The following is a 24,744-nucleotide window of genomic DNA, read 5'->3' as shown; positions in this document are numbered from 1 at the left end:
TGTATACAGTCAGTCGTCATAAATATATAAAGTGCATCAAACTGATATGCCCAGACTTCAGAATTGCACATAATTATCTATCCTGAGATCTGTTTGCTCTATTAAATTTATATGAAAGGAAAATATATAAAAATCCTTATTGAATGAACAGCCAAATGACTTGGTATTTTAGTATATGCAACTTGACATTTTTGCCCTGAAATACACTCCAGCAAATATCGACTCGAATATTCGAGTCTGGTCACGATTTTTATGACGTAAAAAATATAGAATATTCATAGATAATATATAGCCGGCGGAGCAATAAATAAATGAATATTCATTCATATCACAGGCCAGACTAATGCCAAATACTCATATTAAGGAGTAGAGCTCGACTCGCCCTTTGGGACATGCCTATATCAAAGTGAATGTTTGATCGATTTAATCAGAGCGGCGGCAGGTGAGTGAGCAGCAGTGCATTCGCTCTGCTTCGCTTCAAGTAATTTACTTTAAAGAAATCCTTTGTAAGGACTCAATAACTAAGTCATTGGGCAAACAAAGTGGGCGAACATACTTTTACTAGCATACTTCGGGGCGCAGCTCGAGGTAACTACGGGCGGGGGAGGGGCAGAGAATGGGAGAGGGAGTGGGAGTGGCAGTAGATGTGGGTGGCAACACGAAGAGCGACTTCATAAAACAAATCATTACAGCAGCTTTCATAAAAGGACAAACATGGGCACAGTCGAAGGACCAGGCTTAAGCCGGGGGAGAGCAGAGGTTAGAGGGTTGCGTGAGTGTGTGTGCTAGCTGTCGGGCAACGGGACTACATACGTAAAATATCAATAAAAAAGTTTAAAGGTAACTGCGACGACTTGGCGCGAGCGTTTGGCGACGTAACTACGAACAGGAGCAGAGCCAGGAGCTGGAGCAGTAGAAGAAGCAGCAGGAGTCTCTCTTACACTCTCATACTCTCGCTCTATCTCTCTCTCTCACTCTATGTAAGCCGTGCGCGTAAATCCTAAGCTATTACCCCAGCGCCGCCATATTGATTGCGCTGGAGACAAACCGGGCATCCCACACACAAGCCACACACACACACATACAGTGAGGACTCGTAAGCAGGAAATGCGCATTTGACAAGCCAAAAAGATTGCCGCATGTAGAGCGCGCGACCCTACCCCTACCCCAAGCAAAGGGACTGATATTTGAGCAGAGGGCAACTTGAATGCTGCTTGGATAGCCAGCCCAGTCATACGAAAGAGCAGGAGCAGGAGGTGGGGCTGTATGCCTTGCATATAGACTTGACAATGATATATGTGACTATGCCACAATGTGTGCTGCTGCTGCTGCTGCGAGTGTGTGACATGTGTGTGTGTGTGTGTGTGTGTGCGTTGGGGTCGCTCTACAAAAAGAAATGAAACTTCAACTCAGCCTCGGGGGCTGTTCCGTCTTATTGGCCCCCATACACACACACGCAGTCACCCACACACACACACACACACTCACGAGAACAGTTGACTAGTTGAAAACTGAGAACGCAACTGTACCAAGCACAAATCAACACAATAACAAACTTGTTGCCCAGGCACTTAAAATAATTGAAAATGAATATGAGAAAAGGCAACTTTATATAATGATATATTTATCTAAGTATTTATCAAATGCGTTTCAAAGCTTGACAACTGTTAATGCTGAGATTACAGACTGATAATGGCTTAACATGTTAATGTTCCATATGTTAGCTTTACCCCTAACAGCAGCAGTGTTAGCAACAGAGAAGTCTACAGTCTGGCCTACAGACTCTGTTATCCTAACATATGTTCTCTATATTAACTTAACATAAGTTAAACAACTAATAACATCGAGTTGCTTATGCATTGAGACATTTATTTACAGATTGTCAATCTGTTGCATCACAGACTTTTAACAGCTTTATATTAATTATATCAGCTCCACAATTTCTCTTACAGACTGTATGAACTAAATGGAATAAGTCTGGCTCATTGATCCATCGAGTTACATTGAAGCTGGCAGCGATTCGCTTACACTTCTTGAGCAGAGGATGAAGGATAATTGGAGTTGGTATAAGTGCGCGTACAGAAGGCAATTGAAACAAGCGAAGCAACAGCCGCCCACTCATCGAACGATGCACTTGGCAGCGGCCCAGCCCCAGAGTCAATGAAATTAGCAAAACAACAGCAGCCCCTGCAGCCCCCGCCTGCTCACAGGGAGAGACAACAGCCGCCACCCCGATGCGAACTGCCTTAGCGCCGTTTTTCTTGATGTTTTCCCTTATTTGTTTTTCTTTTTGTTTTTGGCACTGAAGCCAAAAAATCTAAATGAAGCCAAGAGAATGTGTCGTCCTGGCCAGGACTCTAATATTCCGGAGAAGGGGCGCCGCAGCAAACAGGGGGAAGCGTCTCTGTCATTGGATATTTGTGTGACATAAACTAGCTGCTCCTGCTCCCAGCGCGTGCCCCCAACTCTGCCTCCGCCTCTGCAGGAGGTGCACGCGATATTTAACGAAATTTTTGACAGCGTCTAGTAAAGAGAGCGAGAGAGAGGAGAAATCTCATTTCGCGAGGCGTTAAAGCAAAGCGAATTTGATTTTTAATTGGCAATGACAGCCGAATAAGGAGCTGCGCACTAAAATGTTATTAAGCATAAGCTTTAATGCCATTTAGCGACTTAGTCCTTGGAAAATAGAATTGATGTGATTGGATGAATCGCTAAATAAAGTTTGGAAATTTATCCTGATACTTGAAAAGCCAATAGAAAAATCTATTATGGATTAATTCAATTGCTATCGATTTTAGTTCGATTTTCTTCTTTCTAGAGCTTAGCTTGTAGCCGATAAAGAGAAAATTTATACTATATGATGGATGATATCTTACTACCATAATATCATATTAGCACACTATTTCACTATCATTACATTATTCTATATTATTATCATACTATCATATCACAAAACCAGTTATCCTACTGACTAGCTAGCTACTAAGTGCTACTATTTGATCAGTAATCTGTCTGTTGGCATATTGATGCTAAGTTTTTCAATAAGCATTTTTATTCAGAACTTATCCAGCGTTATATTATCTTAATTGTCAATCAGACAGCCGCAACATATTGAAAGCTTTGACATTTTAGAACTAATCTATAAGTATATAAATTCTCTCTCTCTCTCTCTCTCTTTCCCTTTGAGTCTTTCTCAAGTCCATACTTTTGTTTCTCTCAATCAAAGAGTTAGCCAGGCTTTATGGATAGTCTCTAGACCACATAACCATTCTCAATTCGAATCTCTCGGGTAATTGCCAACTTTCATCAGGTCCAACGACAACAACAACATCAATAGCAACAAGCAGAGAAAAGCTGGCAAGTTTGAACGAGCGGTGAGTGGCCCAAAGGATTCGAGTAACAGGCTCGAGGGTAAATGTCAATATATGTATGAACACAAGAGAGAGGCAGCTAGAAGCACAGTTGGCAACAAGAGCAAAAGAGAGAGTGAGAGAGTGTTTCTCTATACGTGTGTGTGTGTGTGTGGGGAGAGGGGGGGTCAAACTTTTGATACAGTTGCAGTTAGCACACACAATGCAAGCGAACCCTTTGGCCCTCAATGCAGGGCACACAGTACAGACACAAAGCGCTCCCAATCTCAGTTACAAAACACAGCTCCCTATCCCCCACCTTAATGTGTGTGTGTGTGTGTGTGTGTGTGTGTATGCTGCGGCATGTCAATGATCATAAATTAAACTTGCAATAATTATAAATTAAATTTTGGCATAAATGGGCATGAGAGCGCCATATGCAAAAAGCAAGGCAGGGGAACGGGGCACAGCAAGGGGAGAAACGGGACCCGCTTACACTAAAGAGCCCCCTTTCCAAAATGGGGCTGCTCTATTGAAGGCTACAGAGAGAACGAGACAGAGTAGCAAAACATGCAACGTCTGCCCCGCCTCCAGCCACAAGTGAACTGCACTACATCACAGACTGTAGTTGTGCATGCGTGTGTGTGTGTGTGTGTGTGTGTGTGTACGTGTGTGAGGGTGGCTAGGGAATTGTCCGCTTAAATCATTTGGGCTGCTTTGTGGGCCGTAGTGCATTCGATTTGTTACTTTGTTGGTTTAATTTAAAGTCCAGCTCATTGGACAACATGATACCGAACACACACAGATACACACACAGCACACGTACAAGCACACAGGTACACAGCTGTAAAATTTATGAATGCATTTTAATGGATCCCTTGTCAAAGTTAATGGCCCCGTAACGAACAACCTGCAAATGACCCGACAAAAGCTGCAAATAATACAACTCACAAAAAACTCAGCCTCTCGGTAAAGCTATAGCGGACATACCCTTAATTAGAAGATAATGTAAATAATACGGTTGAACTATCAATAAGTTCTATATCTTCTATGTATCAATCAATAGCCTATTCCATCCCTCAAGAGCGAACAGTGAAACAAATTCCCAACAATAGATTAAAGACTTCTTTGATTTCAAATAAAACAAAATAAGAACTATTTTAAGATTCTAAGAAATTCACTCGAATATATTCGAAATAATTAACCAAAAACTTGTTTTACATCGATTCCACGAATTTTCATTCATTAAAACAATTTTAAATTGGTGTACCAAAGATTTCTAAAGTTGCAAAGAGTATCGATTTGAGATAATTGGAATTATTACTAGAGGTTCTCTAAAATAAATGATTTGTTTGCCTTATATGACGTCAGAATTAAATTTAATTGAAAAAATTCTTCCCTCTAATTGGCTGAGAAACGGCTGAAAGTCATTTAAAGATACTCATTTATATATATCGCCATTGCGTGCCGTTCCTAATGAGAATGATAATGAGAATAACAATGAGCTGAATGCAATTTCAATCTGTAATTGGCTTATGAGCGATCGCAACATAACATCGTATAGATACCAATATGATGACTATATAAGTAAGCTGGTATAAAGAAATATACGTTTATCGCGGACCACAGCGATAACGTTTTGATAATGGCTAATAAAGCTCGCTGAGGTGAGTCAGAGCTAAAGCATCTCATAGATAAAGCAGCTGCATGGCAACAACAAAACAAATTGAAATCAAAATAGCATTGAGAAGAATTCTTTGCTGAATGACTCGTGTGCCACAGCTGTGTGGCGACTGCAGCAGAGACACACACTGAGACACAGAAAGAACCCGTGGCAGAGGCAGAGGCACAGGCAGAGCAAGAGACAGAAACAGCTAAACAAACATCTGTGAGCATATTTCCCAGTAAGAAAAACGCCTCAGAAACGCGCGCGACTCGCGGCTGACTCACAGCGCGCTTTCTGGCTGCTATGCGATATTAAAATGCCAAACGAAACGTGCCAAGTGCCTAGCGAAGAAGAAGAAGCAACTAAATGCAATCCATAGCGAATGCAAACCGGAGCAGGGGAACAGAGAGAGAGAGAGAGAGAGAGAGAGAGATGCATTTATAGAGTTTGCTGACGATTGAAATATTTGTCATCCAAAAAGAACTTGACGAAAGTTGCTATGAATGATGCGTTCGATATGTGTATAAGATGAAAATATAAGTAAGTAAGTAAGTAGTAGTAATAGATAAAGCTAAAGTAGCTTTCTGATAGTTCAACGAGTCTTAGAATGATATATAATTGAATTGATATATATCAAATAAAATGGAGGATAAAACTAAATACAATTATAAATAAGAAAATTAATGTATACCATAAAGGATAATATGAATAAATAACTACAAAATAAAAGATCAATCAAATCCAATTAAAGAGCATTATTATATAATTTTATAGTAGTACAGTAATTCGTAATACGGTAATTCAAAATGGCAAGTTCTTTTCGATTTACACAGAAATTCAAATTGTCGAAAATTATGGAGAACGAATTTCTTTCAAGGGGATAGAATTTTTTCGATTTATCGCAATTTTCGATTTAGCGGGGTACAAACTATCGAGACTCGACTGTATAAATGCACCTATGTATAAGTACGAAGTGAGAATTCGAAATGAGAATGCTGAGCAGTGATACGATTTATTTATAGGAACAAGAGTCATAGTAGTTAAAGCAAGCCAATAAAAAAACCCTAATGTTAAATCGTAAGCATAGCATATTACAAATAAATAAATGTTCAGTAAGGCATATAGAATATCTAACATATGGAGAATATATGAAATTATTTTTAAAAGTCAGCAATATATCGTATATTCCAAATATCTCACTCACTTAGCACTTAGTGAAATAAATAAAACAAACAATATGTTTAATTAAATTTATCGATCACCCTAAGCCTTCAGTTGAATATGGCCAAATTTCATTGACATATTGAGAGCATCCATTTGCCCGTTGTCAATTCGAATTTGCGTTTCTGTTTTCATCAATTTGGCATTGGCGAAAAAGTTCAACATTCGTTAATTTTATTTACACGCACTTTCCAAATAGTCGCTGCAAAAAGCGTGCAAATAGCAGCAGAAATCCGAAATGGAAACACACCAGCAAACTCGGGTTGCCGATGCACGCAGCTAAAATTATTGCGCCAAATGAAAGCCCAATGGCCCAACTTTTACTGAAAATTCACAAATGAGAGGGAGAGAGAGAGAGAGAGAGATAACGAAATGGCCAACAAATCGAATCGAAGCGCATCAAATTTTCTACCTTTGGTTTTTGCTGTTGATGCATTTAAAAATTGGTTGGTAAAATTTTCGCCTTGATTCGCACTAAATGCAAATGACTTCAAAAGGGGGCGTGACACCAAAAAATCAATGAACATTTTACCAAAGCAGGGCCATAAAAATCCATTTAGCCAAATCCCAACCAAACGGCAATCGTTAAAGTTAATTACTTAATTTATTTGCCCAACCGCAGCAGCAGCTGACAAAGGGTTTCCAATTGCTGCCGCTGCTGATGCATTAAAATAATAAACAATTAATAATAATAAAAGCAAACAAAACATTTGGCAAGCCACAAATGCGACAGGCTAAACAAAAACATGGCCCGTCGTCAAATAAAAAATAAAGAGACTACCACGAATTAGGCCCCGCCTCTCAACTAAGCCTCGGCTCGTGTGCTTATTGCGCGCCCAACTATCTGGCCATAAACATAAAGATACCCTGTGACTACCCCCAACTTTATTTTACTAGCGAAAAAGCCATTAGAGAGTCGTATAACTTAGAGAATAATCTTGCATTCCTTTGCTCACTTGGCTACCCTCTCAATCTTTTCCTTTTTACTCCAACACCTTAATTGCTTTTATATATTCTGCTTTCATTTAAAGTCTCCTTTTTTGTATTTTCGGCAAACTTTAGCTGACTTGCCATTTTTAATGTGATGTCAATATCATTTCGATGGACCGATTTTTCCTATATGGGGCCTTTCCCATCCGGAAGACTGCAATTTGCATTGATATTTGATAGTCGCAGCTACGATCTGAAGGTATAGTTAGTATAGTTAGCATGCGTTAGTCTCTATAATGCTTGCCATATCCGCAATACTCTTTCGTAATATACAGTCTAAACTTCTGTTTCTCTGTCTCTTCCCGCTTTTAATCTGCATTTGTAAATGTGTCACAGCCGACACGGCTGAAGTTGATCTCTGATATCTTGATGATATAATGCAGACACTCTGCTCATCAAGCGCCTCTCTCTGTACTTTTCTCTCTTTGCCTGAGATACACTCTCACCTCGCCTTTTGGGTTAGGGTATTTATCAACACTTTCTAGTCGTGTCCAACTCGTGTCGACCATTTACATTTTCAATTACTTTGCGCTAGGACTTTGAAGTGACGAGCGTCAGACACGCACCTGTCCACCTGTTTCCAGCCCTGCCCCCACCCGACTCTCCTCCTCATCCTCCTTATGCCTTCAGCCTTTCAGACAGACTTCTATAGTGTGTGCCACGCCCTGTGTTGTGGGCCATCTCGTTAGCTAGTTTAGTGCCTTGGTCACAGTTTTTGGGTCGTATTGTTGCCTGGCAAAAGATCAAAAGTGCGCCTAGACGAAGACAGACAATATAAAATTACACATACGCCGCGTTGGCCAGGTGGGTTAACTGGTTAGTTGAATCAACTAACCATGGCCACCCGCTCACCCCCCGTCCATTTGTTTGTTGTGGTTATATTAGAGCTCTTTGTGTGTGTCCTTTTATACTTTTAATTACAGACTTTGGCGTAGTCCTTGTCACGTGTGCTAGGGGGAGACTTTTCGCTTATGTTATGTTTTTGTGTCTAGTTGTGTCCGCCCTCATTTTCACATCCTTCATTTTATTGCAATGGAAATTTGTCAGCAGTTCCTTAAATATTTTTGCCATATGACTTAATTACTTTATTGTTAGGGCCACATATTCATAGGTGGGGGGTCAAGAGTGGGAATGGCTGTATAAAACGAGTTCTCTTCTCCTCTCTACCCTCGTTATTTTTATTGATTTTCATCGGTGACATTTTTTGCAGTCGCTGCTGTCGCTTATTGTGCCGCACTCCTTGAACTATTTTTAAACGGCAGTTAATTGCGTTTAATGATGTCACAACTTCACATGACTTCCAAAGCCCATTTAACTCAACAAAAAATATCGCTCTATTTAAGTACACAACTCCACAATAATAATAATGATTATGGCAGCTGTTGGACTAGAAAGGCTTCCAGTTAATTTTTACTTGCCTGCATTTTTAGAGAGCTTAGAACAAAACTTAAAATACTGCATTATAGTTGGATCTAGTGTGGATAATATGTTATTCAAAAAATATTTTTAAATCAACTATAAATATTTTAACATGGTATACCGGCATTCTACCTCTTCGTTTTTTTCACTCTGAGCTACGCTTTAGGCATTAATTGTAAAAACGCTTCATAGAAGAGCATTTTACATCTTTGATCTCACACACGCATCAATGAACCAATCAGCTAGTGAAGAAAATATGTTTATGGATTTAGATTAACTTACAAATATTATATTATTTACTATGCAACAATTGCCAGAGCATCAATCAATCAATCAGAGAATCGGCCAATCAATTTTACATTTGTATATTTAATACGGAAGCATTGCCTAATCATTCCTCCATCCCCTCTCCTATCATCTCTAACTGAGGTAACCCACTCATCAAGACTCTGAGCAGAACAGTTATTTTGTATATCAATGATTCATATTAAGAAATTATTCCAATTTTCCAAATTCAGAATATTGTAAGCTTTCCACACTTCATAACAAACGATTCATAGTAAACAAAAATGTTTTATTTATGCTAATGATGATGTATGGATTCAGATTAATTTATTTTACGATTTACACACAGCTAATTATGAGATATCAAACAGTGAAAGAGCAGCGTCAGAGTGTTATAGAACAGGCTCGGCGCACTGGATGCCCATTTTCGTTTCACTCTTTTGGGATAATTTCTTTAACATAATCTCTATAGTTGAGCTAAAGTTTTGTGCGTGATTATAATGCGGGGAGTCGGATTGTCTAGGGAGGCAATAAAACGAGGCAACTGTTTGACCACTGCTCAGCCAGAAACAGAGAGAGAGAGAGAGAGAGAGAGAGAGAGATGGACAGAGCGAAAGCGAGAGGCTGAGACTCACACCTATACGCCCCGATTGTTGTTGAAAAAGTAATTAATTTGATTAAGTGACTGTTAGGCAAAACTGTGGGCTAGGGTCTGGGGGCAAGGCGAGTGTGGAGTGTGGAGTGTGGCCAGGTCAGACATATTTATGAGCAACTACACAGAGCAACAGATTGTGCGTCTGTTCACTAAATGAGTTTTGCCGTTTTGCTGCTTTGACACGTTGCGTATACGCAATGTGGCCATTAAATTGCGCTCTTTAATGTTTCGTTATTTTATTTGGTTTGTAAGTGTAAAATTCTGTGACAACAGGCAACAAATTTTAATGGAATTTCAAATGGTCTTTGTGTATGGGGTGTTTGTTTTACCCACTCTCTTTACCTCTTTAACTAAGTCTCTCTCGTCACTCTCTGCCTCTCTCTCTCTCTCTTCGCTCTCTCTGTGTTGAAATGTGCACTTGACCGTGGCTCAACCCATTCGTTTGTCTGGCGAGTGCCTGTCTTTGACAGTTGCATAAAATGAAACGATTTTTATTATTTGCATGTTTTACACACATACACACACACGCACACACACTCGCTTACCTAGACATTTTATATGAATTTCTGTCTGGAGTGGCATGAAATTTCAACAAATTGTGCAAACACTTTTTGATAAGCCCTTCTCTCTCGCTCTCTCTCTCTCGCTCTCTCTATTTCTCTGGCTCTTTATCTGTTTGGCTCTTTGCTCTTTTGGTTTGGGGCCAAAAATAAATAAAAACTAATTTGAATATTCAACTGCAGCCGTTGATAAGAAACTTTGTGCCTAAACAAATGCGACTGTAACTTACAAATAAGTCTGAACTGGATATAGACAACAAAACATCAACAGCCAGTTGCTATAGACCGTTAAATACTCTGGTCATGGATAAAGAAGAAGCAAAGTAGAGCAGATAGGAAAGCTTCAAATCGACCTATACATTTATTGAGCTAAGTTACATAAAAACCACACGAGCTATATACAACTATAAAACTGAATTCACCTTGATAAAAGTATATGGAAAGTAAATTTGTTAATGCTTTAGCAAAAACTTTTCTAAAAGTAATAAAAAGCTTTATTTGAATTAAAGTACATTTCATTAATGGAAAACGGTTCTTTTTAGCGCTGGACTTTTGATCTTTATTCGACTAAAACATAAACTGATAAAGAATAAATAAAACTCTGAATAAAAAGTCTTGTTCGCACATGAAACCAGAGAAAGATAGAGAGAAAGAGAGAAAAAACTGAAGCTAGCTAAACATTTTGTAAATCTTTTGGCAAACGGCTCGAAAGCTAAAGCTGAAATCGCTTTTTATGCCTGGCAGCCTATAAATATGCGACGTGAGCTGTTTGCAGAGCGAATACGCACACACACACACATACAGAAGCACAACAACTATACACACACACACGTCCACTTGGAAGAAGTTGAGCTCGAGGAGCTGCAAAAAGTGTTGCATACTTTTGCGCGTCCGTCGCGACGATTTGTCTGCTCGCAGCGAGATTAGAAAAATTAAGCCAGGCAGAGAAGCAAATAAAAAGAGAAGGAGAGAGGGAGAGAGAGAGAGAGAGAGCGAAATGGCGACAAGAAATTATAGAAAGTTAAATGTAAAACCTGAGCAGCTCGCTCGCCAAGAAGTTGCTGCATTTTCAAATAATATCCATTAAAATAGATTAAAAACTGAAATATTTATATATGGATATAACTGTATGTATATGCCAGTATATAAATGTATATAGATATATATATGTGCGTGTGTGTGCGTAAGTGTGGCACGATGAATATGTATGGATAATGCCCCCAGGGGCACGCAGTGCCTGCCACCTGGCGAAGGTGAAAGTATGAAAAGTACTTGCCACTTGCCACGCTTTACGCTCAACATCCTCGTTGTCGCTGCGTTGTTATATGAAGCAGATTACATGGCATAATAATCACAACACACATACAGACACTCACTCACACGCACACACACATACACCCGATAGATGAATGCGGCAAAACAGGGGCCAACTAGGGGTTAAGCACACGCGCAAATATCAAATTTTGTGCCACGCAACAGCGAATGAAGCAAACACAACCAGTTGCCCCTCGCTGTATTAAATATATATAAGGACATATACATATGTATGTATGTAAGTATATATGAGAGTTAAGTTAGAAAGGCGAATTGGCTGTCCACTGTCCAGGTGAAGGCGACCCCAACGCATTTGGCAAATAAAAGAGACGAACTTGCGACGGGGTAACAATCAGTTTTCCGGCAGGATAAGGCAATAGACCGAAATAGAGAATATCGAAAAATATATGCTTTTTATATATTCCATTATAATATTATAAAAAATATAATGATATATAAGTTGCGACTTATACACAACTATATATTTCGATCAGAAATAAATTTCAAGTAAAAGTAAGACTTTGGAGAAATATTTATATACAATATATGTAGCTCAATCTGTTGGCTTTCGACGAAACCAAATAATTTCCCGCATCATATTTCCAGCTTCATTACTTAATCTACCAGTGCATCCTCGCCTCACCCCCATCCGCTCTTATTTCGCTACTCAATGTGCCCCTCGGGCAGCGATTGCAGCGCATCAATGCGATGGCAACACCTGCTAAATTGATTGAAACGCAGCGCGAGCTGATGAAAATATTACGAAACTTCTAGCCAAAATGAAGAGGAAGAGGAATAAGTAAGAACAACGTTGCAGCTGGGTGCAACCGACTGCGCAATGCTCGCTGGGTGTTGCAATGCAAGTCGAAATGTGGGTCGAGCTGGCGAATGTGAGAAATATATCGGATCTCGCAGCGCCCAGTCTTAAGAGCAATTCCAAAAGGTACAATATATTCAGTTTTACGATGTATTTAGGATATATCTACTATACTTATATTTTAGCTAACAGTTAGTCCAATGTTTTCCTCATGAGATATATAACAGTATTTAAACATTTGTCATACCCTAAGTATTTATACCCAAAACATGTTAATATTTTTAAAACTACCTACAATTATATGTTGTAAAATTTACATTTCAGAATTTAATTTCTATGACACAATATAGCCAATATAGCCTTTTCACCTCGTGAGTCAGTATAAAATGAAAAGTCAAAGAGGAAGCAGCGGCAGCAACAGCAAAAGTAACCAAACAAAAAGAAAACAAATTTTAGCAAATGTTGCGTTGCGTAAAAAAAAAAAATAAAAAAAAAAAAAATACATAAATATAAACAAAAACAAAAATAAAATAAGAAAAAACCCCATCATGTAACTTGGTGTTTCCTCTAAACCTAAACCAGCTACCGTTACCATTACAGTTACCGTTACTGTTACAGTTAGCGGCCCCTACCAAGCGAATGGGAATATAAAAGGTAAATAATGTGACCTTTGAGAGCATCAAATGCGTTGTGTAATGCTGGCCTAAAACAAAATGCGAAACTGGCAGAGGTCCTTGCGGCTCATCGTTTGATAGGATGTGCCGAAGTGCGGGTCTCCTACCAAGCCCCAACCCCCTGACAAGCGCCCCTTGTACACACACAAAGGCAACTAGCGTGTGCCCCATGCCGTTTGGCCTGCCAGCCGCTTTGAATTATGAATGCAACATGGCGATGGCAACCCTGGCATAGATTTTATGGCAAGCCGGAGCGACTGCTGCTGCTGCTGCTGCTGTTTGTTGCTCTTGCTGCTCCAGTTCGTAATTTGTTGTTAAACTTTCAGCCATAAATATTTCAGGTGATGCTCTAACAACAAATTAGTGCCAAAGTTTCGGATCAGCCGCCACCCCAATCAATTGTAAGGCATTGAGCTCCATTAAGACTAAAGACAGATACCTTTGCATAACTTTACAATAATCCGCGACTCAAATCGCTTCGCTGGACAGACGGCAAGTGGGCAAATAAGAGGGAAGGGCAGGGGAAGGAGGAGGGGCAACAGGGGTGAGGGCGGCCTGTTGCCACCACTCAACGACATAACAAACGAATTATGTCACGAGTTTGTTAAACAATTCGAATGTTTTCCTGTAAAGCTTCGGCCCTAGCTGGCAACCCGACGGCTCCCGACAAGCAGCCGCCCGCCCAGTCGAAAAGCCAGCCGAAAGACAGCCAAGGCATTCCGATACCTCGCACAGCAAATGGGCCACAATCGGGTATATAATCACTTAGTCCTCTATCAGTTTTCTATATACAATATTTTAATCAAAAGTCGACCTTTTAGTTATCCCTTTGATTTATTTTGCTTCTCACTCTGAAATTTTATTCTTGCACATCAAATCATTGCCTTTTTCTAGGATATGTGCCTAGTCATTTCAGCTGTGTCGCCGTTTTACCCACTTCGTCTTCCTGCCTTGGCGCCGGCGCAAACGAATCTCGGTTCGACTTTCCCGTCGCGTCGCCTCGCACCTCGTCTCGTCTCGTCTCAGCTTGGACTCAATTCATTTTGACTCGTTTTGCGGGGCTTTTGTACTCAATTCTTGAGTTGGACATTTTGTTGTTGCTGTTGCTTTTCCTTTCATTTGTTTTCTTTCTTCTTTTTTTTTTTGGTCTTTAGATCTGTTACGTTATATGGTTATAAATTATTTATTGTCCCCGATGATACAGCACAGCAAAGCATTATAAGGGCCATTTTCCCGTTTTCCCATTTGCCATTTGCCATTTACCGTTTTGTTGTCTTCGGCCGCGGAAGCTCTCGAATCTTTTGCAGCTCGCAACTTCATTAAGTCGACTGCGGCGAGTGTCGTAAAAATCAGGCACTCTTTTAAACACTCGAGCAGCGCGTAAGCTCCCTTCCCACGCAGCCCTCACCCTCCCCACCCTCCCTACCCGCACAGCTGCACCCCTTCAAAAATATAATTTCCGCACATTTTCACGTTTCACACATTTCCGTTGCATACTTTTGTGAGCCCGAACATTTTCATGTTGTTCTTATGGACGAATAGTCTATATATGTATATGTATATAAAGTCCTGCATTATTTGTATTTTATACAAATTCTTTCTGCTAGTTGATGTTGTTGTTGTTGTCTTTTTGGTGTTTTGTTGGGGTTCCGTTTGTAGCTGGCATTTTAACGAGTTAATGCAGGACATGCAAATGTGAACATTCTGAATTCATTGAACTTTTACACGACGACCCAACGCCAAAGACAACAACACCAACACCAACGCCAACACCAACGCCAACACCAACACCAACACCAACACCAAACCGACGCCAACATCGCCGTCGCAGTCGTTGCCATCGTGTAGCTTCGTTAACATCGACGCCAACTGCGCCGTCGAGCTGTTAGCAGAGCGAATGGGCGAGGGGCGAGGCAGAGAATCAGCTTAGCCAGTTAGAGCATATTGACTGAGCAGAGTCGAAGCTGTTATGCCCTACAGAAAACTGATATTTCTTATGATTCTTATCTACATTTTTATACAAATTATTTGCAAAAAATAAGCATATATAATTTTGGATTAGGGAATTTGCAAGGTGCATTTAAATTAAATCAATAATTAAGTGATATATGATATATATATATATATTATGTCTACTATATTTGAAGTAATATTTGTCATGCTTGGTAGAGTATTAAAATGCCTAAGTACACAAATAATTCAACTGGACAACATCAAACTATTTGAATGTAGTTGAGTAGTAGATGATATGAAAGTGTGAGATAGAGAGAGAACTAGTATTTAAAGAGTCTGGCAAACAGTTCATATCATATTTCAGTTTATAAATTACACAACTTCTGTTTATATTCATAATTCCTTCGTTATTTCATCTGTTTTCAAATTCAAAAAATATGAAAAAGTAAGTCTGGCTTAGCTCAAGCTAACGAGCGAATATTTGCAACTTATACCAAAAGTTCGGAAAGTATTAGACACGTCAGGCGCTGTCATAAATAATTGAAAAGTCGGCATATCAATGGAGAGACATAAAATATTCTGTTTGAAGCCAGTTATTTAAATTACATTTATTCATTCTGCTTTCTTTGCATATGATTTAAGATTTCTTTGGACATTATTATGCACTTGCACCCTTTTCGCTCTTCGTGTCACTGCCTCTCGCTCACTCAGTCTCTGCCTATCCCTTTCTCTCTCTGCTGTGCGCTTGGACCTCTGAAAAGCTCGTTAGGCAAATATTTACCACCTAGATTTATTTTCATTTCATTTGTGTGTTACTTTTTATTGTCTCTATCCCTCTTATTCTCGCTCTCTCACTCTCTGCATGTCTCTCGTCCTCTTTCTGTCACTCTTCGTTGCTGTGGTTGGCTTTGCCACTCTTTGTTGTAATATTTATTGTACATTTTACATTTTACACGCTGCGTGTTCATTTCTTGCACTCGAGTGTTACTTTTTTTTTTTCGTATTCATTCTGGGCTCTTCTTATTGTGAATCCTGCTACCCCTGTCCAAGTGCTTTGTTTTTCGGGGGTTGCCCGGGGCTATTCGTGGGCTCTTAATGAGTCCTATGCAAATATATCGTTATACCCAAGTGTGTATACGTGTTGACTTGAGCGTTTCATTCGACCAGAAGATAAGACGCAGCCTTTCCCTCAAGTCAATGGGGGGGGGGTTTCAAAATACGCCCTCATCCGCCTCAGCTGGACGCTAATGTTCAGCAGCTCAACAATTTGGGCTCGGGGCTGTCCAGAGGGTCCAGGTCTTCAACTAAACCAAATTTCAATCTCAATCGTCAACAAGTTTTTGCCAATCTGCTTCGCTTGGCTCTCCACTTGCACAACTATTTCTGTGTGCATGCAGGGGATGCTGACCGGAGAATGGGAGAATGCGAAGCCGAGGGGGGACTAGTTCAGTGAGCTTCGTAATGCATGAACAAAATTCATGGGAAAACTTGAGCTTGGACCAGAGACTCGAATCCTGTGCCTCGGACAGGCCAAAGCGCAGAACGGAAATTTCAACCGTGTCCTTTCGCAATGGCAAAGCCAAAAGCAACAACAACAACAGCAACAACGACAACAGCAACAACTATAACATCAGCAACAACAATTTGAGCACCCAACGAGTTGTTCGCTCCTCGTTTTTTTGGCTCTTTTCTGATGAAAACTACTCAGCGACATGAAACTTAACTTAAAAAGTTTTGCACTTTCATTTTGTAAATGAAATGTTGTTGTTGTTGTTGTTGTTGTAGCTGTGCTATGAAATAACAGGAAAACAATTTGGAACGGATAATGAATATGGGTTAGGTAGGGCATGTGCCATGGCTGAATATAAGAATATCATTTGAGTGAAGAGCTGCTGTAATGAGACTCTCGAAAAAGAGGAAGAGAGTGAGAAAACGAGAGAGAGAGAGAGGAGAGTGAGTGGAGGAAAGAAGGGCGAGAGAGTGGCATAGTCAGTCCGAAAAATGAGGTCCTGCATAAAGTGCAGACAAAAGATGTTTGCACTGCTGGAAATATGCATTAAGATACTTGTGAATAAAGCCGTGTGAATAACATTAGACGATTTGAATACGGCTTGCGGTTGCGGCTGCATATCTTTGAAAAGTTAAACTTAAGTGGATTGAATCACTGGCGAAAGGCAAACTGTGCATAGCAGGAGAATGAAGCGAAATTAATAGTGAATGCAAGTATTCACTAAGCTAACCGAATACTAATAGTAGTCAAATAATGTGATTGTTATTCTTTTCATTTCAATTAATACTGGCATGAATAAGTGAATACTCTCTGAGTGCAACAAAAATAAGTGAATTGTTGATCCAGCCAATATGCAGGTAGAACCAGTTCGGGAATATATAATAATTAAAAGTGAATACATTCATGGATGCAGGTCAAATACTCAATTGAAAAATTAAACAAAGTCATAAGTAAGCCAGAAACAGACTAAAGCGATTCATATTCGCAAAGACTCATGAGTCACTGATTGAATCGAATACACTTATGAGTACCTGAATCGAATATACTTATGAATGAATTTATAAATAGTTAAAGCTTGATGTATTTGTAAAACATGTCGAAGTGAATGGTGAAGAAAATCGTGAAAATGATTTGAATACACTCATGAGTAAATTTGTATATAGTCACAAAAAAAAAAAAAAAAACATATTTTAAATGTTAGAGTTGATAACGAATATTTCCAAAGTATTCACATTATGCATAGCATACACAAACTACTAATTGGATAGAGTACATTCATACATATTTACATTGAATATATTCTGAATAAATAATCATTCATAGCATTCACAAGTAACCAAGTGGATATATTCCACTAGGAATGCAACAAAATATAGTCTAATATGGAATTTAGTTGGATGCTAATCAATGGGTGTCAATATGGTACACTTCAAGTGAATATCTGAGTGTACCCATTAAATGAATCGCTGAAGTACCTATGCTTCGCTGTGGGTACGCAATCATAAAGATTGTGTATCAGTAATTACATATTTTATTCATAGAGGAGTGCGGCACAGGTATTCAAAGCGATTAACTACAATTTGGCACGCCTGCAGGGCCAATTGCCAACGGAAATGAGAGTCTGCATGGGCTGGAGCGGCGGGGCTGGCTGACGGAACGAAGTCAACGAAAGGACGAGCTGACCAACAACTACTCTATCATCTTTTTGCTAGCCAGCAACAGCAAAAATGGAGCAACAGCAGCAGCAAGCAGCAAGCAAAAAGCAGAACTATTAATGTTTTATTTTCACTGTTAGCACGTAATGAAAATGGCGCACATGGCTGCAGCCCTTGCTCAAGCGCTGGCGCAGATCCGGCTGACGCTGCTGGTGCTGCCGCTGCTGCTGCCCGACGGGACACGAGCAACAAACTGAAGCCGAACGCCAGCTCGACTGACAATTTTATGAACAGATGTGTGGTAAAATTAATGGACAGAGATAAACTTAAACAGCTTAAGGGAGGGCTATGCACCAGCGTGGCCCACACGCTGAGAGCGCGAGAGTGAGTGAGTGAGAGCACGCGAGCGAGTGAGTGTGCTTGTGAGTGAAACTTGAGCGCATTTCACACACAGAGTCTAAGCAACCCCCGAAAGCTGAGTGGCTGGCGAGCGTCTAGCTCGACTGACTTTTGTATGTCAATTGAGTGAGTGAGTGCTTATGCTCGAAACTTTACACTTGGCGCGAGAGCAGCGCAGTCGACGTTGGCGTCGCTGCTGGGATTTCATTTTTTTTTTCGTTTTTTTTCTTGCCTGTTCGTCAAAGCTGTTGACTTCGTTACGCTGTTAACTTAAATATGCATGGGAAATTTACATGCGTGTCAAAGGTATTAAGTAGCTATATATTGCTGGCTAAGCAAGTGGGGTGTTTATATGTATGTATGGCTGTGTATTTGGATTACACTCACCTGGATGCCGTGCGAGCCGCCGCCTTGTTGGCTGATGTGCAACTGCTGCGTTTGCTTCATTTGCAGCGTTGTGGTTGTGGCTTGCTGCTGCTGCTGTTGTTGTTGTTGCTGTTGCTGCTGCGTTGCATTGCCTGCATTACCTGCATTGGCATTGGACTGCGGACCGCGTGGCGGCTGCTGCTGCTGCTGTTGTTGTTGCTGCTGCTGCGGCGGCGCCTGATTGCCTTGGGGGCCGCCGCGAGGCGGGCAGTTGAGGAAGTTGGCGTTGGCGTTTTGATTGCTGAATGGCGAGTATTGTTGCTGTTGCTGCTGCAACTGTTGCTGCTGCTGCGGCGTCGGCACCTGTTGCTGCTGCTGCTTGGCAAAGTTGCCCGCTCCGCCCATGGGTACACCCATTTTGGGACCATTGGGATGTTGTTGCTGTTGCTGCTGTGCGTGGTGCTGCTGCTGTTGCTGTTGCATTGCCTGCTGCTGTTGCAGCCGCTTGAGATCGAAATCGTTTTGTGAGGAATAGAAGAGCTCCTGCTTGATATCCAAAAAGTTCTGCTGCACATTGACACCGCCGCCCGGCGCCTTTTGATGGAACTGCGGCGGCAAGTGTTGCTGCTGCTGCGGCTGCTGTTGCTGTGGCTGCTGCTGTTGCTGCTGCCCAGGATTCGGACCCATCGAAAAGTCATTGGTAAAGCCGCCGCCATAGTCATTGTAGCGCATCTGGCTATGCTGCTGCTGCTGCGGCTGCTGCTGTTGCTGCTGTTGTTGTTGCTGTTGCTGCTGCTGCATGCTATGGGGTGGGCGTGGAAAGCCGGCCATGCCGCCCATCGCGCTCTTGTGCTGATGCTGCTCGGCCATCTGCTTCAGCGTCTGCGCCGCCAGCGAGTGCTCTGACATGAGACCGCCCGGCCCGGTGTTGCCGCCAGCTGCGGGGTTGTTGTTGCCTGCGTTGTTGTTGCCGTTGGGAAAACCAACGCCTGGTCGCATTTTCATCGACTGTGGATCGAGACCTAGTCCAACACCGAAACCGCCGAAGCCATGACCCAAGCCCGACTCGCTCTTCACGTTCAAGCTGTTGATCAGATCCTGTGCGTTGGGCGGCTCCACTTTGATGCCATCCTCCGTTTTGATGTCGAGCAGCTGCTTCTCCTCAAAGCCGTCGAGGAAACTGGGATTGAAGTCCTGCAGATTGTTGATGAGATCCTTGAAGGTGTCATTGTTCTCAGAGTTGTCATCGCCCAGCAGCTCGGGAAAGCCTGGAAATTGTCCATTCGCGCCATCCTTGTCCAACGAGCCCAAGTCGGGAAAATCGTGGTCCGGCTCTCGCTTGCACTCGACCAAGTTGGCCAAGTTGCCCAGGGCGGATTTCTGCTGGGCCGACATCATGTTGGGCACCATTCCGACGCCGCCGGGTCCTGTGGGCATGCCGGCGCCGCCGCCACCAGGACCCCCGCCGCCACGCCCATTATTTCCAAGGCCACCCAGACCGCCGCCTTGTTGCTGCTGCTGCTGATGGTGTTGCTGCTGTTGCTGTTGATGCTGCTGATGCTGCTGATGTTGTTGATGTTGCTGGTGTTGTTGCTGCTGCTGCTGCTGTTGCTGGTCGACACCCGGTTCGCTCTTGACAGAGGTGTTGGTCAGCGCCTTCACTGTGACATTCGTGCTAATCTGCTGCGGCTGCGAATTGGCCGCCGAGGTGGTGAACTCCAGCTGCTGGACGATTTCCACAGAGAATTTTGTTAGATTCTCTGAGCCGCCGCCGCCGACGCCGCTAGAGCTGCTGCTGTTGTTGTTATTGTTGTTGTTGCTGCTGCTATTATTGTTGTTATTATTGCTGCTGTTGTTATTGTTGTTGTTGTTGTTATTGGGAAACTTGTGCGGCGGTTCAAAGTTGTCGGGGCCATTGTCAACATCGTCCGCTGAACGTTTTAGGATTTTTTGTTGCTGCAGATGAGACGAGCACAAAGATGGAGGAGAGAAGGAAAATTATGTTAAAAAAAAATAAAATACATATAAGAGTATTGGAAAATATAATTTTAATAATACATATGCATGTAATTTGTAATTTGCGACTTTGCGTGGCAGGATATTATATATTTATCCTCCATTTTAAAGTAAAATTTAATTCAAATATAATATACAGTTTACCTTCAATTTGCTCTATTTATCTTATTTTATTTTGTCCCTTATCGTATCCCTTCTTTAATTCTTTACACTTTCTCGACTTTTTAATTCCCTTTGTTTCATTGTCTCTTATTTTTCGTCTCCCTTATTCGATTTTAATTTCTCCTCATCGCCATTGTTCTGTTTTCTTCAATTTCTTTTTCATTTTGTGATATCTGTTTTTTTCTCTCTTTTCTGCCTCGTTCTATTTCTATTTCTGTGCTTTGCGCTCTTTACCCTTACTTTCTCCTGTCTTCACTCTTTACTTCAAGCCAGGCAATCAATTCAGTAATATCTAAATAATTCATAAACAAGGGAATTAGTCAGTCAGTCAATTAGCCAATCAATCAATCAATCAGTAAGGAATAATACTTTCAAATCAAAGGATATGTACTATCCAAAGACAGTGTACAAAATATTATAATAAGCTAATTTAATGTAGAAAATATGTAAATATAATTAGATTAAGTGCTTACCCAAATATTCATAGATATAGTTTTTAGTTATAATGCGCGATTAGGCAAAGATTATTGTATTTAGATACAGTTATACAGCGAGAATCGAGGTTAGGCTGAGTTTTAGTTTGGAAGTCTTTGTATTGAGAGATAACTGTTGGTCACTTATAGCAGGTGTTTAGCATACAGTTAAGACTTGGCGAAATTGACGCTGTCGTCCAGTAGTGTTGTAAAATGTCGACAGTGTTGCCAAGCGTCGACAGTTGTGCATTTTGTTGCGTTTGTTGCGTGGGCGCATTTGGCTTTTGATTTTGTTTGTGTTTGTGTTTTTATTTTTGTTTTTGAGTTTTTTTGATTTTAATTTTGATTTTCTCAAATAGTTTTCACTTGGTTTTCTTTTGATTGGAATTCGATTAGGCAGCTGCAGCAGAAAAGCGACAATTCGATTAAAACACTCCACAAAAGTTCAACGTGAATAGCAACAAAAGGCGAGCGCAATATGCGCTGACTTGACAAAAATAATCAAAAGAAATTCGTTGAAAGACGTGCACAAAAATTTATTGAAAAACATACAAAAGACAAAAGCGAACAGAATGAACACAAAATCGCAAGTGCGCAAAGACAACGGCAACAACAAATACATACATACATACTTAAAGCCAAATACAGCAACAACAAAGAAAATATTCAAAACACTGAAAAGACACTTCTAATCAGCAGCGACGTCGCCGACGGCAGAGCCGCGCACAACTGCAGCCAGAGTGTGAGAGCAGCAGAGCAAGAAGCAAGCAACGAGTGAGCTGGCGAGAGCGGGTGGTAAACGACGCGTCGCCGTCATCGTCGTCGTCGTCGCAGCTTTTGTTTTGTTTTGCTGCTGCTCTTTCCCTGTGCTCAAGAATGAAAAGCAACAAATACAAAATGAGAAAGAGAGAAAAAAAAACAATCACATTTAAATCAAAATGTGTTTGCTTTTCTGTTTTTCTCATGTCGCTCAACACGCATCCGATCGGATCGGTTCGGCCTGACTCGGCTGCAGTTCGGCTCGGCTCAGCTTGGATCGAATCGGCAGACCGCGCGCGCGACTTTTGCTATTTATTTTGTTTTTAATTAATGCAAAATGTATACAAAATAGCAGCGCATAGGCGCAGCAGAGACCAAGGGTCGAGCAAGAGGTGTGCGCGGCGTGTTGCGGCTGGACAAAGCCAAAGCCAGTGGGTTGGTTTCTTTTTCTTCTTGTTCTGCTCGGCTCGTTGTTGTTTCTTTATATGCATGCGTACATACACATTTATATGTATGTATGTGCGAGCATACGCTCTGTCAAAAGGCAGCGCAGTAGCAGAAGAAGAGCACACACACACACAGCCATACATACGTAGGTAAGTATATACAAGTGTATATGCATTTGTACGTAATGGGGGAAGTTGCGAAATGGATTGAACGGTAAACTGACACGGGATTACGTCGCAAGCACTGGGAGCAGTTATTTGGCGAACATGTGGGTGTGCGTGTGTGTGTATTTGTGTGTGATTACACCTTTAAGTGGGTACAGATTATAGTGGGTGTTTTTAAATATAGAAGAGTATTCGGTAATCGAATATGAAACTGAATGACCACATTCGCACAACTGAGTAAAAGCATTCATCAGTGTTCTATACGTAGGCACAGGCATTTAAGTAGCGCATAAAACACTTCGAGATTCAATTCCTAATCATAAATGTATTCACATAAACACTCATGAGTGTTTAATCAATGTTATCGCTTCTACGAAGCAACTTGCCTCAAATTGAGCGGACAAAAGCAATTGAATACTCGATACTCTATGCTCCTCATATTCATATTCATAATAAAATGATTCACATAAACTTTATGTGTATTTCTCTCCCCCTTGGCATACTCAAGCACTTTCCCTAATCCAAACAGTCGCAGCACTAGTTAATAACTTTACGACACACAAATACTCTCGCACGCACACACACACTGGCATGCACAGCCACTCACACTCAATATGGCCGCTGGCTGGGCACTCGCAATCTTCTCGGTGTCCGTCGTGGCCATAAAAACCGAGTGAATCGAGTGAACTGATCCACGCGCCAAACACTTTTCCCCATTCGCTCGGCTCATTATGAATAAATGCCGTTTCATAAATTTGTTTTTCTTACTGGGAGGAAAATAGTTCCCACTCCCACTCCCTCTTCCACTCCCATGCAGCTCTATTGGCAGTGTCTTCTAGACAACATAATTACCCATTAAATGTGATCTTCTTGGTCTTCTATACTATGTATTGATTATGAATTCGAATTACAATTAGTTCTATGAGCTAGAATATTGCTGTCAAAACAATTTTCTTCTCGCAATCAATTTTGATGTATCGATTTGTTGATCTTCCTAGTTTACTTTTTTACTTTAGCACAAGCAGACAAATATGTGTAGTATTATGTCTGGTTTCATTAGTTAATTCAGTTTTTATAGAAGCTTTTTATAGGGTATCTGGCCAATGAGCAGTGGCCACCTGTTCGGTCTAGGGTTCAGCTTTCTCATCTCCTGTGCAGTTAGCTTTGCGGGCATCTCTCAATGGAAACGTGACACAAAGAATGCAAAACTCTTGAGAGGGAAGACGCCGGAGGTGAAGAGAGAGGGGGCGCATAGCTTGCCATAATATTAAACTTGTGTTACACACACACACACACATACATACACATACACGCACAGAGAGTGAGCGACAGGTCCAATGTGAAGGCCCGTTTAGAGCGTTAAAGCCACTCGCACAATTTACAAACTTAAAAGTAATTTAGTTTTTTACGACTCCGTTGCGGTAATAAAAATGTTTTGCTCACTCGCTCGCTCATTGGTTTACCCTCGCCCTTCCGCTCACTCTCCCTCGCCAACAGCCTCTACCTGCCTCCCTCCCTCTCTCTCTCTCTCTCTCTCACTCGCTGTCGCTATCTCTTACACACTTTCACAGCTCACCTACAAGCCCATTCGTTTCACACTGCTGCTGTCTTCCATTTTACGCCACTTCCCTCAACCTCGTCTGCCTGTCTTCTATACAGCGCTGCATTTACATTTATCGATACGTCTTTGTCATTTTCCTCTCCTTCTTTTACTTCATATTGACCCCCCGAAAACCCCTTTTTAATGCTCACAAAGCCAAAAGTTAAAAAGCTCTAACTTAGGCAAGATTCAAGAAAGTAATTTATTTGCGAATAGCTATCTTCCTAAAATACCTAGCAGATAAGATAGATAATCAAGATGAAAACGATTTTCAAGCGAAGATTGATTA

The 24,744-nt window shown here is 41.2% G+C and overlaps 1 protein-coding gene across 4 annotated transcripts in view; it reads right to left on the bottom strand.

The window, feature by feature from the left end:
* mam (neurogenic protein mastermind) overlaps nucleotides 1-24,744 on the bottom strand; it is a 94,633-nt gene that overhangs the window by 9,303 nt on the left and 60,586 nt on the right. For 3 of the 4 annotated variants that reach the window (XM_018012135.2, XM_018012136.2, XM_018012137.2), the window contains one exon: nucleotides 18,856-20,790. In XM_018012135.2, the coding sequence (XP_017867624.1) occupies nucleotides 18,856-20,790 (1,935 nt within the window). Of the gene's footprint in view, nucleotides 1-18,855; nucleotides 20,791-21,485; nucleotides 21,648-24,744 lie in introns of those variants that run through there. The other variant, XM_018012138.2, reaches the window with a different exon arrangement.

Source organism: Drosophila arizonae, chromosome 5 (genome assembly GCF_054131065.1).
Source record: "Drosophila arizonae isolate 15081-1271.41 chromosome 5, UAZ_ARI_1.0, whole genome shotgun sequence".
NCBI lineage: Eukaryota > Metazoa > Arthropoda > Insecta > Diptera > Drosophilidae > Drosophila > Drosophila arizonae.
Note: the sequence above shows the minus strand (reverse complement) of the source record. Positions and strands in the feature narration are given on the sequence as shown.